Genomic DNA, 19,462 nt, shown 5'->3' on the forward strand with positions numbered 1-19,462 from the left:
TTGTTAGGACTAGTATGCTGCCACAGCCACAATCCTTGTTTTGATAAGTTGTTGACTTTCAGTAGAAACATACAAATGAACGTGTACAAGTTCCAAAGTGAATGCACCACCTTTGAATTTGGTATCAAATAATAAAAATTTATTTTTCGGATATCAAATCTTTATATTATAAATGTTTCCATTATTTTAAACTTCACTTGAATCTTTAAAAGGCTGTCTAATTTATACTAAGTGCAGTTTAAATCTTTTGTAAGATTCTATTAAACTCTAAGCAATTTTAAAGAAAACGGAGTTATTACCAGAAAAACTGTCATTAAGCTTTGACAATCAAAAAGCAAATAATTTCAAACAGACTAGTTCCATAGGCAAATTGGTATATTTTAATACTCTGTGTAACCATTTTCATAGGTATGATTAGAAGTATGTATCTTTCCAGTTAACAAGTTTTCAACTCTGAAAAACTAAAAATTAATTTAAAACTAAGTCTTTTCTTTAGATGATGGTTGGGGTACTCTCCAAATACATCCATTCATTAATTAACGTAAGACCGTTTTTTAAAAATTCATGTTAGTAAACTTAATGGTACAAATCAATTACTTTGACTCAAAAATCTATCTTGTTTTTAAAAGCTAAGTGCCACCCTTTTGTAGCTAAGCACATCAAAAGTTATTTAAAAGAAAAGGTTTAATTCTGCCCTATTTATTTTTAAAAACACAGAAAAGTAAAACCTACAAATAACATTTTATACCCCTCAAAGATAAATAAAAAAGTACTTACCCCATACGCCCGCAGCTAAAGACTTATTTTGATTTGGTTCTCTCTCATATTCAGGATTTAAAGACGGCTGGAAGTTGGAATGAAAACAACACAAAAAAATGTTTAACCTCTCACATTTAAAAAAAACAAAAATCCTTTTAAAAGTAACCTCAAAATCATACTGAAAAAATGACATCATCATCTCAATGATTACAGAGTATTATAATCATAGCCCTAACTTTCAACTTAGTCTGCTCATTATTATAATGATTACTACCTATCCTCCCTCCTCGTAGGAGAAAACAAGAACAATGTCTTTAAATATGTCCCTCCTCCCCAATTGCATGAGAGAAGTGTCCAACACCTCCCCCCACCACACGCACACACACACACACACACACACACACACACACACACACACACGGAGTGCAGTCTGCATCCATCTGAGGAACATCCTTTCTCACCACGAGGTCAAGAGCAGCAAAGAGGAGAACCAAACTGCCCCCCCAATGCTAGTTTTCATTACTGGATGCTTTCATTAGCAACTCGTTCTCAAAGCCAAGTGCAAATTCTATTTTAACAAGTGATGCTCGGAATATTAAAAAGAATGGAGCCCTAGCTGGTGTGGCTCAGTGGATAAAGCATCAATCAGCCTGCAGACTGAAGGATCCCAGGTTCGATTCCAGTCAAGGGCACATGACCCGGTGGCAGGCTCGATCCCCAGTAGAGGGGCGTGCAAGAGGCAGCCAATCAATTATTCTCATCATGGATGCTTCTCTCTCTCCCTTTCTGAAATCAATAAAAACGTATTTTTTAAAAAAGAAATGGAGTTGAGCACTGAATGTGTGCTCTAAAGCTAATCTTAATAGATATGTTTACCATCTAAAGTCCTAAGTTTCCATTAGTTATATCAGATATGTCCCATATTACCTAGCAACACAGCCTTCCATGCCATAAAGGTGCTTAACATGTGTTGAAAAAAAATGAATCCTCTCCTGACAACATTACCAAAAGCCCCAAAGGGCATGCGTGCAAACCAGTATGGATTCCTGACACAAATTCAAGAAGACTGGTGGCAGTTCTATGTGCTTTGTCAGGACCCCTCTAGTATGAGACAGCAGACTATCGGTCTGCATGCCAGGACTAGGATTGTAATGGCTGATGCCGGCCATCTTGGGAGTGGGGGTGGAGCATAATAATCGTAGCAGCAACTAGGTTGCATTGAATGCTTGCTATATGTCAGGCATTGTTTTATTAGATGACATATTTGTATCACTCATTTAACCCTCACAACTCTATGAGAGCACACTGTTACATTTCTGGTTTGTTTAGATTATAAAAATTCCATTTCATGGTAACTAGCTAGTGGAAAAATGGGAAGGTACAGTGATTGCAAGGTTACCAGATTATAGGATAGAAACTAAGCACAATTCTTGTCTCTCTTTTTTTTTTTTTTTTTTTTTAATATTTTGTTGATTTTTTACAGAGAGGAAGGGAAAGGAATAGAGAGAAACATCGATCAGCTACCTCCTGCACACTCCCTACTGGGGGTGTGCCCACAACCAAGGTACATACCCTTGACCGGAATCGAACCTGGAACCTTTCAGTCCACAGACCGACGCTCTAGCCAAACCGGTTTCCGCTCCTGTCCTTCTCTTTCCCTCACCACTTCCCTGACCCAAATCCAATCTGTCTTATTCTTTCACTTCCACCCTCCACCCAAACTACCATCAAACTACACCTCAAACCATGTATCTTCGCCGGTCACAGCTCCCACCCAGTCAAGCTATTTTCTCCTGAACAACTTGGACTGGCCACTTCCTAACTGGTCTCTCTGCTCTCATCGTAATCCGTTCAAGTTCTAACTACTGGGATCATCTTCAAATCAACTAAATCAACTCACACAGCTTCTCCCAAGAGGCTTCCTGCTGCACTTGTAATTAAACCAAAACGGTTTACGTTGCAGGCAAGAGGCCTACGCACTAAACCCTTCCTCTCTGAGGGAGCTAACACGACTCTTCCCCAGCTCTTCCCAGTCTCCGGTCGTAACAGCACTCGCTCCTCCAAGTCCCAGCTTACAAGACACTTCCCTGCAGAAACCTCTTCTGATCTGGTAAACCAGAGTAGCCAATCACATCCTGTCTAAATCCCCTGCAAAATTATCTTTTCTTTTTATGGTCCTAACGTCCCCAGAAGAATGTAACTCAGTAACAGTGAGGGACTTTGCCTATCTTATTCACCTATGTGTTCTGAGGGCCAAGAAGAGTTAGACGCAGAGCCACTCAAATGAATGCTGAATGGAGAATGAGCATACACACAAAAAGAAATTACCAGAACCACAAACACTAGGTAAGAGTGTACACTAGATCAATTGTTATGTAACTGGAAACATGTTTAGAAAAGCCAGCCACATGGTGAGCTTCACCAATAGGAAAAATTAAGAAAATTTGGTTTTTAATTAGTTCATACTTGTTTTTAGTAGTGGAGTTGCTATTCCTAATGTAACTGACCTAGGCTAGCAATTAGTTTTCCTTCCCTGACCACAAAGAAACTTGTGAATAGAGAAAGTAGCTGAAAGAAAAGACAGCTATACTGGGGTTCACGTAAGCGTCATATATAAGTATCATGTTGAGAGGCAATCTAAGTAAAATGCAATGCACTTGCAAACAGGCCACTAGAACTCAGTCATTATTTCTGTGGGAAACTGTTAAAATTTTTATAAGGAGCCTGACCAGTGTGGCTCAGTGGTTGAACACTGACCTATGAACCAGGAGGTCAAGGTTCATTCCCAGTCAGGGCACATGGCCGGGTTGCAGGCTCGAGCCCCAGTGGGGAGCATGCAGGAGGCAGCTGATCAATGATTCTCTCTCATCATTGATGTTTCTCTCTCTCCCTCTCCCTTCTTCTCTGAAATCAACAAAAATATATTTTAAATAAACAGGTTTCTCTAAGGAATAAAATGACAAACTTATCAAAGGGTCTTGAAGACCACGGTGGCAGGATAGGGGCGTAAGGAGGGAGGGAGGAAGCTGTGGACTGGACTGATGGGCTTGTGCTAGAAGCAGCACTTACAAAAACCACATTTGTACTACAAGGACAATTCACTCACAAAGTCCTCAGCCTCGAACTGCTTGCGTTCTCTCCTGTCTTCCTTCCTCCCTGGCTCATTGTCAGGGATGCTGTTTTCGTGGAGTCCTGGGCTCTTTCCAGAATGGAAAACACTGCTCCGAGCCCGGGCGCTCCCGCCATGGTAGCCCCCTCGGTGGTTTATGTTCTCCGTGCCGTTTCTCCCATGTGCACGCCATCCATTTTTCTCTTTCCTTCCAAAGTTACCTTTTTTGATAAAAGTATTACAAATTCAAACATGGTTATACTTAAAGTCTCAATCACAATCAAAACGGTCCTAAAAGATTATGAAAAATAATTTTCTTAAATTACCTCCACTGGGACGTCCAATACCGGAATCAAAGCCGTCTGAAGAGTTGTGTCGTCGACGACTCACATCGTAACGATTTTCTGTCCATGAAAAGTGGTCAGAATGCTTCTCAAAATTCAATGAGGGCTGAAACAAATTATAAGCATATGCGTAAACATATACATGAATCCTAAATATAACTTTAAAAACTAACCCTCTGGCTTTATTTCCCAGAATTTAAGCGGTTAGGAAGTTGTTATAGCTATTTCAGTGTTTGGTAATTTGTAAGATGGACGTGTTGTGGGTCTATTTTCTTCTACCTCGTGAAAGCAGGAGCACCATGCTGAACGAGCATGGCCACTACCTCTACCCACCCCAACATTTGGAAGGTAAAATAGTATAAAGAGAACGAGGCAAAATACAGACATCATCCAAAACCACAGGAAAGCTGGCTGAGTGGGAAATCTACAACTAGAAAGGAGAGAGGCTCACGGATCAGGGGAGCCGCAAAACACTGAGGTAGGGAGACGTGCGCGCAGAGAGGAAGGGCTGCTTGGCTGGCGGGAGGGAGGGAAAAGAAAGGAAGCCCCCACCTGCACTGAACCCCAGCCCCGGTCGAAACCCCATGGACCCAGGCTCATACGGGTGGAGTCTGGAATGTAGAGAAAGGCACCCGGAGACTCAGAGACTGGGAGACTCGGGGGAGCCGGGAGTCGCAGCAGGCAGGGTCTAGAGGCACATCTGCTTGTGAGTGAATGCACACAGAGAGGGCTGACCTTGGAGGCTCCTGCAGCCTCTCCATAGCAGGAGTCAGAAGCTCCTCACTGCACTGAACCCCAGTTCTGACTGCACTGATCACTGAACCCAGTTCAGGGTCAGCACCTGGAGCACCCAGGCTCTTACAGAGGGAATCTGGACTGTCAGGCGGATGCACAGAAGGCAGAGGTCTGAGGCGGCCGCACAAGGGCTCGGCTGACGGGAAGCCAAGACTGTCATGTCGGCTCAGCCCTGAGACTCCGCCCCATCCAAGCTGAGCACAGAGGATTTTGCAATTTTGCAAGTCTGATCCTATAAGACTGTCTCTAATACAGAAGGTATCTCAGCATAGACACAGCTGATACTCACATTCAATTGGCCTGGAGGTCAATTCCTCTCAGGGATACCAACAACAATCAAGACTTAACTACAACAAGGCTGTACATGCAGTCCACAAAGGGGAGCACCAAAAGTGTCTACCTCAGGTAACTGAGGAGGCTGACCCACCGGCCCATGTAAGACACCAAACACACAAAGCCATCTTACCAACTCAGGGAAGCAGCGAAAATGCCGAGACAAGGAAACAGATCTCAATTGAAAGAAATGGAGGAGAACAAACGACTAGATATAGAGTTCAAAATGACAATTATAAGGTTCTTCAAGAATTTCCTAGAAAAAGCCGATAAATTTAACAAGACCCTCGAGGATATGAAAAAGGACCAACTAGAAATTAAACATACACTTACTTAAATAAAAAATATTATACAGAGACCCAATAGCAGACTAGAGGAATGTAAGAATCAAGTCAAAGATTTGGCATACAAAGAGGCAAAGGACACTCCTCCGCAGAAGCAAGAAGAGAATCCAGAAAGTTGAAGATAGTGTAAAGAGCCTCTGGGATAACTACAAGCGTACCAACATCAGAATTATGGAGGTGCCAGAAGAAGAGAGCAAGATACTGAAAACCTATTTGAAGAAATAATGACAGAAAACTTTCCCCACCTGGTGAAAAAAATAGACTTACAAGCCCAGGAAGCACACAGAACCCCAAACAAAAGGAATCCAAAGAGGACCACACCAAGACACATCATAATTAAAATGCCAAGGGCAAAAGACAAAGAGAGAATCTTACAAGCAGCAAGAGAAAAACAGTTAGTTACCTATAAGGGAGCACCCATTCAATTATCAGCTGATTTCTCAACAGAAACTATGCAGGCCAGACGGGAGTGGCAAGAAATATTCAAAGTGATGAATAGCAAGAACCTACAATCAAGATTGCTCTACCCAGCAAAGTTATCATTCAGAATTGAAGGGCAAATAAAGAGCTTCACAGATAAGAAAAAGCTAAAGGAGTTCATCACCACCAAACCAGTATTATAGGAAATGCTGAAAGGTATTCTTTATGAAGAGGAAAAAGAAAAAAAAAAAAGTAAAGATAAAAATTATGAACAACAAATACATATATATATATCAACAAGTGAATCTAAAAATCAAGTGAATTAAAAATCTGAGGAACAGAATTAACTGGTGAATATAATAGAATTAGGGGCAAAAAAAGGGAGTGGATTAATAATTATCAGGGGGAAAGGGGTGTGAGGGGTGCAGGAAGAGACTGGACTAAAATAGTACACCTATGGATGAGAACAATGGGGGTGAGGAGGGTAAGGGCAGAAAGTGGGGTGGAAACTTGGTGGAAGGGAGCTATGGGGAGGGGGGGAGAAACAATTGTAATAATCTGAGCAATAAAGATTTATTAAATTAAAAAAAAATACTGCCTTGTGAACCATGAAAAAATAAATTAAAATTAAAAAGAACACATACCTGGGTTGTAGGCTCAATCCCTGGCCCAGGTCAGGGTGTGTGTGGGAGGCAACCAATGGATGTGTCTCTCTCACAATTAACGTTTCTATCTCGTCTGTCCCCCTCCCTTCCACTCTATCTAAAAATCAATAGAAAGGTATCCTCGAATGAAGATTTAAAAAAAAAAAAAAAAAAGAATGTGAACAGGCAATTCACAGAAATGTAATCTAATGTCAAAGAACAATGACAATGCATTTTATAACCAAGACTGGCAAAAATGTTAACTCTGATACTCTGACAAAATGTTGGCAGGAGTATAACTCCATACATCACATGGGAGAGAATTTAGCAATATCTAATCAAGACCCAGCAATTTCTCTTTTAACTATAGGTTAGAGCCTTGTTATCAGAAGTTTGGTCCATGGACAAGCAAAATCAACATCACTCTGAACAGTTTGGAACTAGGGTCCTATCCTGAAACCTACTCTAATCAGAACCTGCATTTTAAGAAAACCCTTGAGTTATCTTATTACACATTTGAGGTTAAGAAGCACTGGCCTAGAAAATCTTATCCACTTACAAGGAAACATGACAAGAATCATCAGTGCAGGGCTCTCTACAGTAGCCAAAAGGTATAAATAACCTGAACTAAAACGGACAAATGAAAGGTGGCAGAGGCACCAGGCAGAATACTCGACGGAGTTGTCTATAATTACACTAAATCTGCAGATAGCAACATGGAAAAAAATTCAAAGGCAGAATTAATGTAAAAGCAAAATGAAGATATATAAATGAATCATTTATATAACAACTTTACACATGCAAAACAATACTACTTATTAGCATTCACACAGCAAATAGTAATTAAGGAACATAGAGACTACCTGTGTTTGTGGGGGGGGGATTAAAACAAGGGTTATAAATAAATAAACTGAACTTCACCTATACATTTAATGTTTTATTTCCAAGAGATCAAGCTAAAACAGCAAAATATTAAGACATGGGTATTGTGGGTGTTTACTCAATTCTCTCTACACTTCTCCATACATTTAAATATTTCACTAAAACCTTATACACTTTTAAAGAGTCCTAGACAAACAAGCTGTAGAAAAAATATGTGCCATATTAATGGCAAGCAAGTCCCACAATATGAAAAGCTATTACAAATCAAGAAATGGACCACAGCCAAAACCGGTTTGGCTCAGTGGATAGAGTGTCAGTCTGCGGACTGAAAGGTCCCAGGTTCGATTCCAGTCAGAGGCATGTATGTACCTTGGTTGTGGGGACATCCCCAGCGGGGAGTGTTCAGGAGACAACTGATCAATGTTTCTCTCCCATCAATGTTTCTAACGCTCTATCCCTCTCTCTTCCTCTCTGTAAAAAAAATCAATAAAAAATATTAAAAAAAAGAAAGAAAGAAAGAAAGAAATGGACCACAATAACGAAGTTCTTAGAAAGTCTTCCTAACACAAAAATATGCTCAATAAAGTACTATTTTTCATCCAATTTCACAAAGACTTAAAAATGTGAAAACAGCCAGTATCACAAAACTGAAAAAGACAGACAAAAAAAAAAAAAAAAAAAAAAAACCGGCCCCCTCATAATATTTTGATGGAATTATAAATTGGTGCAATTTTTCCAGAGTAATTAGGCGCTATTCACCAAATATAAAATCCTTCTGATTTAGTGATTCTACTGCTAGGAATTCACTCTACAAATAAATTCCTGCAATTTAGTCCACTAGCAGGTGCTAATTAAGCAATCCCTGCAGACCCACTCGGTAAAGATTATACAGCCACTGAAAGGAGTTGGTCCCAGTGTGCTGACTAGAGAGGATGCCGAGATGCCATCCCAAAGGGGAAGAAAACAAGCCATCCTGTTCGCTAAAACCAGGATAAAGACATATTCTGGCACATGAGTAAAAGCATCCTGGTATTATCATTCCTAAAAATTAGTCTCCTACCTAGCAATCAAGAAAAGAAAGTTACTAAACTGACAGCATTTAAAGTCAGATACACATGCGTTCCTATCCTGGCCCGAGAAGTATGTAACAGGTCACTCATCTCTCTCAACCTGTACTCTCATCTGTAAATGAGAAAACACCGGAGTATCTACCACCTTCAATTTTTGTCACAGAAAGTATTTACACAGTGACTGGTATGTAGTAATACCTCAAGAAACATTAGATAACACAATGAACAAGGAAGAGACCATCTCTCTCTCTTACACATTTTCATTCTTCTTCTGAATCCCTTAGAATATCTGAGTCAATTACAAAAAAAATTACCCTATACATAGTAAGCGGATAGTTTGAATACTATACCAACTCTGATACTCTGAATAAACTCAGCTACCCTCTGACTGGAGTTTCTGATCCTCTGTTGGCCTAGTTTAAATAGCACATACTTTTCATGCAGGCTCACATTGCTAACACTGCTGACCAGTACAGTATTATTCATTGTTTTTTAAATGTTACCATGACAGAATCAATAAAGCACTACTGCTACACTTTAACCATAGAAATAACTACAGAACACTGAATACAAATATGAAAATGTATTGACTGTAGCAGAATCTCACTTTTTGGTTTAAAAAGAAAAAAAATTCCCCCTTCACTTTCCTACCACCCATCTACTCTTAATACCACACCCCTGGCATTTTCTTTTTTCAAACAATTACTGCAATAAACTACCTGTACGCCATAAGCGTCTATAGACGCAATCAGCAGCAATTCCTTTTTAAATTAAATTCTAATTATTGTGGCAGTTAACTGGCAAAAAGATGCTTCAGCTTAATGACCAATCATTTTATTGCACTTCCTAAGATAAGATGATGGGAAAGAAGTATCAATGACAAGACTTATCTAAAAAGGAACCTAATTTTTCAGTATCTATAACCATTTCAGTTTGGCATTCTTCCAGTAATAAAATTGTTAAACTTTTGATAAAATGCAGGTCAGACCCTATTAAAAGGTGATGAAATCTGTACCAGTTAGCATTTTTTAATGGAAAATGAACAAAAGGCCATAACAGCCCAGCTGGTGTCGCTCAGTGGTTGAACCAAGAGGTCTCTGCTTCAATCCCCAGTCAGGGCACAAGCTTAGGTAGTGGGTTCTATCCTTTGTGGGGAGAAGGGTGAGGGACTGCTGGAGGCAATCTGATCAATTATGTTTCTCTCATCTATGTTTCTATCTCCCTAGCCCTCTCCCTTTCTCTTAAAAAACAACAACAAAAAAAACAAACATATTTTTAAAAAAGAAAATATTAGTGCACCACAGATGTATGCTTTTTAGTGATACCTACATGTATACAAAAACATTGTGAAATTTACTTTTGACTGGGTTCCAATAAACACTTCAAAAGGCAATGCCCTATGCCAGATATGATCAATGTAGTTTAAAATCTCACCACATGATGGGGCTAAAATTCTACACACCTCAGAAAACTACTGAAGTTCTGAAAATATTTTTACCCGTAAGTCCTCGTATCATCCTTCAAACCAATAAATGAAAGACCTCCATTGAGTTCAAGCAGAGAACCCAGCAGTAATTATTATTTATTCCACTTATATAGCATAAGATTTAAAAGGGCTCTGTAGAAAACAGCAGGTTAATTATAAATGAGAGGCCATAAATAGTGATTCTGATATGAAAGGATAAGACAGAAGGCACTGTGTTTCCCCAAAAATAAGACATCCTCTGAAAATAAGAACTAGCGTATGGAAAGATAAAACATCCCCTGAAAAAAGACCTAGCGCAACTTTGGGAGAAAAAAATAATATAAGACACTGTCTTATTTTCGGGCAAACAGGGTAATATAAAAAGTTATTACTAGAAGGTGTGTGTTTATGTTTATCAAAACTACTTTGGGTAAAGTACAAGGAACTAGTTTCAAATACTACTAGTTAAGAGTTGTAATTGATACTATTTCCTGGAGGCAATTTAGAATAAGTGAGTGAAATTTTAGAATAGGAAATCCCAATTCTCAAAAGTCATCACCACTGTTTTTTATGAAGGTCTACATCCAGATCAAGAGTCCTGTTCTAGAATGCAGGATTTCACCAGTCATAAAAGTAAGGCTTTGTCAACCGCAGATTAACATTTGAACGAAGAATTATTCTCAAACGTGTTCATGTTTTGCAACTAACTTTTCAGGTGCTGGTAATTTTCTTGATCTGCTTACAAATAAAAACAAGTCTCATATACTCATTTCAGAGAGCATGAATAAAAGAGAGAAGAGGGAAGCAGAAAGTCCATGTATCCAAGCTCTGAAGTGAGCCTGGGGAAATGAGCCCACTAAAGGGAAGAGGAGAGAGCAGCTGAGGGAAAATTAAACAGCAATTTCAGACACCAACCCATCAGAGGGAAAGGACTAAGCAGTCTGTTACTAAGAGGTGATCCAGTGGCTTCCTCAGTAGTAGTCTCCACTCCCAACAAGTTCAAATCCCACTTCACAGTCTATGAAATGGAATGCCCCATCATTTTACAGAACACCAAAAGTGAGTCCTATGAAAAGAGTACAGGAAGCGCCTCCTGGCTCATACCAACTCATGACAACAATGAGCCTTCCAGCGAATCAGCCCGTATAAAAAGAGTCAGTTTCTATGGTTACTAAGATCCAGTGTCAAACATTAAAATGCTATTGCCTAGGAATTCTGTCACCCCATGCAACTTTTTCAACATATCATAGGCCAAATTTATTATGATCTAACAAGTCCTCATAAAATTGTTCTCATAAGAGAAGAGCTGTTTTAATACCGTTCATAAAACCTGGTAGAAACTTTATTAATAGGCAGCAGATGATCAAGATTCTCTCTTGATTTCTTCAAATTAAGGAAAGAAGTGGAAGACAGCTATTAAACCAACTAGATTGCCTCTAACAATTCCAAAGTCCCTCATACAAACTATGCCGTTAATGGTATTTTAGTAAAATGAACAGCTCTAGATTAGTGAGTCCTGATATGTAACAATATTGCAAACTCCTCAACACTCCTGAAATTTTAGTTGTGCGCCATTCAAAGTCTCACTGATATAAAAAATAAGTCTTTCAGTTTTATGGAAAGACTTCAAAAACCTCCACTTAAAAACAACAAACATTACCTATCTCAAAGTAAGTAAGGCAATTTATCAGAAAAATAATATAGAAAACGGTAGGATGCAAAAGTAATATTCAATATATTAACTGGTTTGAAATAGTGTATGAAATTTTGATTAGTACAAAAGACAACCTTGAAGTAAATGGTTTCATATGATGATGTTATATTGAAAACTGACTTTTTAAATAGTGAAAACCAATAGATTAAATAAAAACTAACTTAAATGTTAATACAAAAAGTATTTATCCGCAAAAATATTAAGCCTTCACGTTTTAACTACACTTGTGCAGAATGTGAACAAAAGAGACAGAAAGAAAAGAGAAGAGAGAAAGATGCAAGGAAGAGTACCTTTGTTGATGATGGTGGAGTGGGAAAATTAAGCCAGGCTGGAGCAAAGTCATGCTGCGCCATTTAGGTCCAGTCTCTCCGACTCAATGAAACAAGGCTTCAACACCTCATGGCAAGTCCCTGTCACATAAAAACGGAAGGAATTAGACCTGCAGCTCCTGGCCAAACGACCTTCTTATTGTGTCTCTTTAAATTACAATGATCTTACTACTTCAAGGCTCCACTTATTATGGGATTCTAGGAAAGGCAAGTGATAGAAGCTACACCAATGGGGTGGGGAAGGGCCTTGGGGAGAGGGGTTAGTGCACAGGGAAGGAGGGAATTTCTGAGGTAATAGGGTATTATCTAGGATTGTGGTGATGGTTACATAAATGTACATTTGTCAAAACTCATCAAATTGTACACTTAAAATGGCTAATTTTTTTGTAAAAAGTATTATCTCAATAAAGCTTATTTTTTAAAAATGAAAATGGCCTTACCACAGACTATACATTCATTGTCTCCTGACATCACACAATAGGACGCACATAACACCATGATGTACTCTTGCCCCACCCCAGTTGGGAATAAGGAATCTGATCTAACTACCAATCTGCAGGAAATTCAACCTAGATAAACAAGTGAAAGGACACCTGAAGGAACACTCTGACAAATCCAGATCACATGATGGTCAAATGATCTTCAACAAATAAATGGTTCTGAATAGGCAGATCAATCAAATACAATGTGTGTGTGTGTGTGTGTGTGTGTGTGTGTGTATATATATCCTTACTCAACAAACCAATCCTTAAAAAGTAAAAATTATAAAATAATAAAACACTTGAATATGAACTGAATATTAAATGACATTTAAAAAATTATTAATCATTTTAGATGTCATAATGGTTAGTGGAATTATGGTATAAAAAAAGATGTACAAAAGTTTTTACAATTAAAATTGATATAACTGGGATTGCTTTAAAATAAACCACGAAATAATTAATAAATAAACCACTAATATTATGAAATAAGGTTGTCAATGTTTATAAATATTGGTACTAGGAGTGGTATAAATCCTCCTCTCTACTTACATGGTTGAAATTTTTCATAATTAAGAGGTTATTTTTATCATAATCATCACGATAGGTATCTATACTAATAGAAGAGAAAGATGCAAACTGTCACTTTGCTACGCACACCAGCCAATCAAGAGTGAGTATTCAAATTAATCCACAAAGATGGCAGGTTAGTTTGCATACACAGCTGCTGAGTGGCCAAGGAGGCCACTTGCACACGCACTGGCACCAAACGGCCTGGGTCCCAGGTGCAAACAGGACCAGCACTGTCAGTGGGTTCTGTCACAGCTGCTGCCACAATCGCCCCTCAGGTGCAAGCAGCGGCTCCGGCACTGGCAATGGGTGTGATCAAGGCTTGCGCCAGTAGCAGGTGTGAGCACTGGCTGGGACTGCAACACACGGAGCAAAGAATTTCCGGTTACCACCAGAGGCTCGCCCAATGACAGCAACCAGCGCCGCGCCGCGCCTTTGTCTGGCGCCCCTGCTCACCTGCTCCACCATCCCATCACTGCCAACACCCATCATGTTCCATACACCCCACTGGTGGTCAGGTCATAGTGACCGGTTGTTCCACCATTCAGTCTATTTGTACATTAGCCTTTTATCATATAGGATTTTGACAAGAAGCTAAATACTAAGCTGCTTTGTGATACAGTGTTACTTTCCCAACAACTTTTTGTTGTTGAAACTCTTAAGATTATAATCCTAATAACTCAAAAGGAATGAAAATTTTTTATAACTTGTACCAAATGACAATTCGCATGAAACTCCAGCGAACTTAAATGAACCAATAATTTAAAATTTATCATTTTATACAGGGTCTCATCCAAAATGATGGTTAAGTGAGAAGTTGTATACTGAACACTATCCCTAAGAGACAACCATCAACATTACCTACGCATTTCTGCAATGTCTTCAATGAACTGTAATTTAAATCCAGCTCTTAAATAAAGAATGACTAGCTAATGGCAGAAGTGTTTTCATGCTCTGAAAAAAGTAAAGAGCAAATACTAGTTCACATGATGGCATCAGGATGTGCCAACCCAAAATATACCACTTTGACAAAAGAATAGTTTTGAGCTGAAGGCATTTGAGTTCCCAAAATCCCCCATCTACCTAAAGCAGAGCCTCCCAAAACAATTTATCAATCCCCTACAATGGAGCAACTCCAACCTTCTCTCTGGGAGACAAAAACAATAAACAATCACCCAAACATTGCCACAAACTATCATTTCTCCCATCAATTCTCCTGCGGCCCGTTTACCTGTCTTTCAAAATCAGTCATTTAATTTTTCATTAAGTTCCTTTATCCCTTTCTCTTTCCCCTATTAATAGATATCAACATTCTAACCATCTCTTGACTTACTCATCTCTGAACACTCCCAAACGTGAGCACATGCTAATAAGGAGCTTCTGTTTTCTATTGTGCACTGTCTGCTGTCAGTCTGACAGACAGGTCCCCAGTCACAGAACCCAGGAGTGTGGAAGGAAAAAGAAATCCCACACCTCTACATGTGTAAGGGAAAGTGAGTTTCAAAAGCTCCACCCTATTCATTTTCTTTTCACCATGCTTTGTGCCATCTGATTTCATCCATCTTTCTTTCCCTGTATAAATGTTATGGGTTGAACTGTGTCCCACCCCCTCCAAATTCGTGTTCACGTCAGAATTTAATCATATTTGGAGATACGATCTTTAAAAAGGTGACTAACTTAAAGGGCACTGTTAGGGGTGGGGCCCTATTCCAATCTCCTGTGTCTGTCTAAAAAGGGGAAGTTTGGACTTACAGAGAACACCAGAGCAATAAAGTACAAAAAACAATATGAACAGACAGCAAGAGCTGTGGTCATCTGTAATCCAAGAAGAGAGGTCTGAAGAAACCAACCTGCCTGCATCTTTCTGTTCAACATCTTTCTAGCCTCCAGAACTGAGAAAGTAAATGTGTAATATTTTGTTGCAGCAGCCCTTGTAAACTAATGCAAATAGCAATATTAGAAATACACTAGTTAAAATATTTATTATTTCATTTACACGTATATCAATTGGTGATTACTACCAAGAGGAAGGTTGCAAATAAGCAGTCACTCCTGTTAATACACCAGGGATTCAAGTTTGTTAGGAATCTCCTACCAGATTCTAGGTCTAAAGGCCCCATCCTATATAATAAAAGGCCAATATGCAAAACTGACTGAACAGGGGAACGACCACCAGGGGGCAGACGGCACACTGACCACCAGGCGGCAGATTCTCAAGGCAGGAGCTGCCCCCTGGTGGTCAGTGTGCTCCCACATGGGGAGTGCCACTTAGCCAGAAGCTGGGCTCATGGCTGGTAAGCGCAGCGGCAGTGCTAAGGATGCCTGACTGTGGGCTTAGCACTGCCTAGAACGTCAGCTGGACACCCCAGAGGGCTCCCGGACTGCGGGAGGGCATAGGGAGTCCCCTCCCCCCAAGTATACAAATTTTGTGCACAGGGCCTCTAATGTAGATATAAAAGTTAAGATTTTTTAATGCTGCCAGTATGAAATTATACCCCAATTTCTCTCACCCAATTTACAGCTTGTTCATAAAATCCATGTCTGAAGTCAGAACCATCTACAATAAAAAATTCCCCAGAGAAAACTGGTTCTTTAAAAGCCCTAATCTAAACTTCGTGCAGTTTTAAATGTTCATGCCTGACTTAAAAAAAAAAAAATCAGATCATTGTTTAATTAAAATATAGTGTTCAAATTAAAAAACAGTACACTTTGATGAAAAGTACACAAATAGGCAACAGCTAAGGCATTCTAAATAGAGGCAGAGTTCAGATTTTTACTGTGCTCAATAGATCATTAGGCTGGATGGCCTTACCAAATTTACATCATAATCTGTTTCTTCTCTTCATTAAATGGAGATGACAATTACCTTACAAGGGTCAACCTGAAAACAAGGTTAAAGCTTTAAAAAGGACAACTACCCTTTACTACCAGACTATCTACATTCAAATCCTTGATCAGGTTAAGTTTTTCAAACACTTAGTCAAACTGCTAACATTAGGCAAGATTATTCAGTTATCCTTAATGCTCTTTCTAGTAAACCTATGGAATACCTCTTCAGTATAAAAACTTAGTTTAATATGTTAATAGGTTTCATTTTTTAAAAGTGGGTCTCTGGCCTAAGCGGTATATGGGGCAGAGCAAAAAACAAACAAACAAGGGGTGGTCCTAGCTGGTTTGGCTCAGTGGATAGAGCATCAATCTGGACTGAAGGTTCAATTTCGGTCAAGGGCACATACCCAGGTTGTGGCTTGATCCCCAGTGTGGGGCGTGCAAGCAGCAACCAATCAATGATTCCCTCTCATCATTGATGTTTCTTTCTCTCCCTCTCCCTTTCTTTCTGAAATCAATAGAAATATTTTTTAAAAAGCCAAGAGAATGGGCAATGGACCTAAACAGAATATTTTCAAAAGAAGACAGAAGGAAGGCCAAAAGGCACATGAAAACATGCTCAAAGTCACTAATTATCCGAGAGGTGCAAATCAAAACAACAATGCGGTACCATCTCACACCTGTCAGAATGGCCAACATCAACAAATCAACAAACGACAAGTGTTGGCGAGGTTGCGGAGAAAAAGGAACCCTCGTGCACTGCTGGTGGGAATGCAGACTGGTGCAACCACTGTGGAGAACAGTGTGGAGTTTCCTCAAAAAACTGAAAATGGAACTCCCATTTGACCCAGTAATCCCACTTCTAGGAATATATCCCAAGAAACTAGAAACACCAATCAGAAAGGATATATGCACCCCTATGTTCATAGCAGCACAATCTACAATAGCCAGAATTTGGAAACAGCCTAGGTGCCCGTCAGCAGATGATTGGATCCAAAAACTATGGTACATCTACACAATGGAATACTATGCTGCCATAAAGAAGAAGGAATTCTCATCATTTGCAGCAACCTGGATGGAATTGGAGAGCATCATGCTGAGTGAAATAAGCCAATCAACGAAAGAGAAACACCACATGACCTCACACATCGGTGGATGATAAAGATCTTTATAAACTGATGAACCAAGAGACAGATATAGAGAAAGTAAAGCAACAGGCAGACTGTCAAATTACAGTGGGGAGGGTAGGGATATCAGGGGGAGATAATAGATCAACCGAAGGACTTGTATAAATGCATATAAGTACAACCAATGGACATAAAACTATGGGGAGGGAGGGGGGCAATAAAAAAAAATCAAGAAAATATGTAAAAAATAAATAAATAAATAAATAAATAAAATAAAAATAAAAATAAAAATAAATAAATAAATAAATAAAAATAAAAAGCCAAGAGATGCAAACCAGGTGTGAAGAGTAGGAAGGAGAAGGTAACAAGTACTCAGAGTGCCAGCATCTCAGCAGGTGAGACAGGACATCAGTGCAGAGGGACAGCGAGGGACCGGGCATTGGGCCCACAAGAATGAGGACGGCATCCATGTGGGGAGGAAGCAGCAGCCACAATAGGGAATCAAGAAATCAAGGTGTCCACATGGGGGGAGGGGAGGATAGGAAGATATGAATGTCCATATCCAAAAAAGGTAAGCACTTCTGTTTACATAGGTGTGTTTTTCCCTCCCCTAGCTCTGTGTAATAGCAATAAGCATAATCAACATCTGGGTCTTGGCTTCTGAAAACCATTTTTCACTAAAAGAAACCAGGGTCTTTTAAAGAATAGCTGATTCCAAGGCTGGGAAAAGATGACAAATGGGAATATTTTCTTGTAGCAAAAAGCAAGGAAGTGTTCAAATAATGACTGGGAAATTCCTAAAGGACATAGAAACCAGTTTCAATGGATTCCCATTCCCATTGGCCAAAGCAGTAACAATTTGAACTTTAAAAATGAGGAAAGACATGTCAAGGGCATCAACAAAAATGGTGAAATATGGAATTCAAAAACCTATCCCTCCACAAAAATGCCAAAATGTCAAGCACAATCTGTCAGAATTCTGAAAAAGTAAAAGGTTTATAGCAATCAAGTAAGCAAAGAAACCTTAAAACGGTGGATAAGCTCTGTGGCATTTTTCCCTGCCTTTAACCCACCCCTCTCTCTCCCTGGCACAGTGGAAATCTAACGCCCAGGTGGGACCCTGGTCTCTGGCTCCAGAATAAGCAGAGTGAACCTATTCCCACAGAATCATGTGTCTGTGTGGACCTGCCTAAGGCAAACCTTGTAAGGCATGAATGAACCCCCTCCTCCCTGTGACCCGTCACCCCAGCTCTCCTCCAAGGCCCCGCTACACAGCTCCTCTCGGCCCGCACAGCCAGCACAGCCCTGTCCACAATGCCCCTGGGGTGCTCCGCCCCCGGAGGAGAAAGGGGGAGGCTGCAGACAAGAGTTGCAGGAGGGGGCAGAGCAGGGCCCACCAAGTTAGATGGAGGAGAGGGAGGGAGACCCCACGGGACTGGGGACATAGAAGGCGGGAAGGGAGGGCTGTGCGGAAGCGTCGCCCTTGGTTGACATAGAAATCCTGGCCCCATTTACAGATCCCAGCAGTGAGTGTGTGTGTGTGGGGGGGGGGGGGGGGGGGGGGTGCAAAGACAAAAAGAGGGTGTGAGGGGAACTGGATAAATGGAGATCAGTGCATTTGATTCATGGCTGGCCTATTTATTTTTATTAATATATTTTTATTGATTTCAGGGAGGAAGGCAGAGGGAGAGAGAAACATCAATGATGAGAGAGAATCAATCTGCTGCCTCCTGCGCGTCCCCAACTGGGGATTGAGCCCGCAACCGGTAATGTGCCCAGTCCGCAGGCCGTGGCTCTATCCACTGAGCCACACCAACTAGGGTGCCCCATGGCCTATTTAAAACCACTGCAGTAGGCTGAGCAGGGGTCTTACCACAATGGTGTTGCCTGATAATGAGGGTGTCTCTCCTTATGTTGGGTAATCAGAACTGCAGAGACAAACCATGGAGCCTGCAAAGTGTTTCCACACACAGGATGCAATTTACTTCCTGTAGCAGCTGAGGGTGAGCAGACATGAGGTCTCCAAGACGGGCTGGAGGGAAAGTGCGTGCAAGCCTTCCACACCATAAGTTACAGTCTGTGAACAAAATCCCAATATGCTAAGTGTCTGACCAGTGATGACTGGTCACTGTGATGTGCACTGACCCAGGGGCAGATGCTCCGATGGTACATTAGCTTGCTGCTGGGGTCCAGCCCATCAGAACTGGGTGAGAAGGGCCGGACACGCCCTGGAGCCCTCCCATGGTCCT

General features: G+C 40.3%; 1 protein-coding gene across 3 annotated transcripts in view; it reads right to left on the reverse strand.

Moving 5' to 3' along the window:
- GPBP1 (GC-rich promoter binding protein 1) overlaps positions 1-19,462 on the reverse strand; it is a 51,737-nt gene that overhangs the window by 14,782 nt on the left and 17,493 nt on the right. For 2 of the 3 annotated variants that reach the window (XM_084880993.1, XM_084880994.1), the window contains exons 3-6: positions 12,170-12,289; positions 4,195-4,318; positions 3,866-4,089; positions 778-844 (exon numbers count right to left, since the gene is read on the reverse strand). In XM_084880993.1, the coding sequence (XP_084737119.1) occupies positions 778-844; positions 3,866-4,089; positions 4,195-4,318; positions 12,170-12,232 (478 nt within the window). In that variant the 5' untranslated portion in view covers positions 12,233-12,289. The remainder of the gene's footprint in view (positions 1-777; positions 845-3,865; positions 4,090-4,194; positions 4,319-12,169; positions 12,290-19,462) is intronic. The other variant, XM_084880995.1, reaches the window with a different exon arrangement.

Source organism: Pipistrellus hanaki, assembly GCF_964339955.1.
Source record: "Pipistrellus hanaki genome assembly, chromosome: 4".
NCBI classification, from domain to species: Eukaryota; Metazoa; Chordata; class Mammalia; order Chiroptera; family Vespertilionidae; genus Pipistrellus; species Pipistrellus hanaki.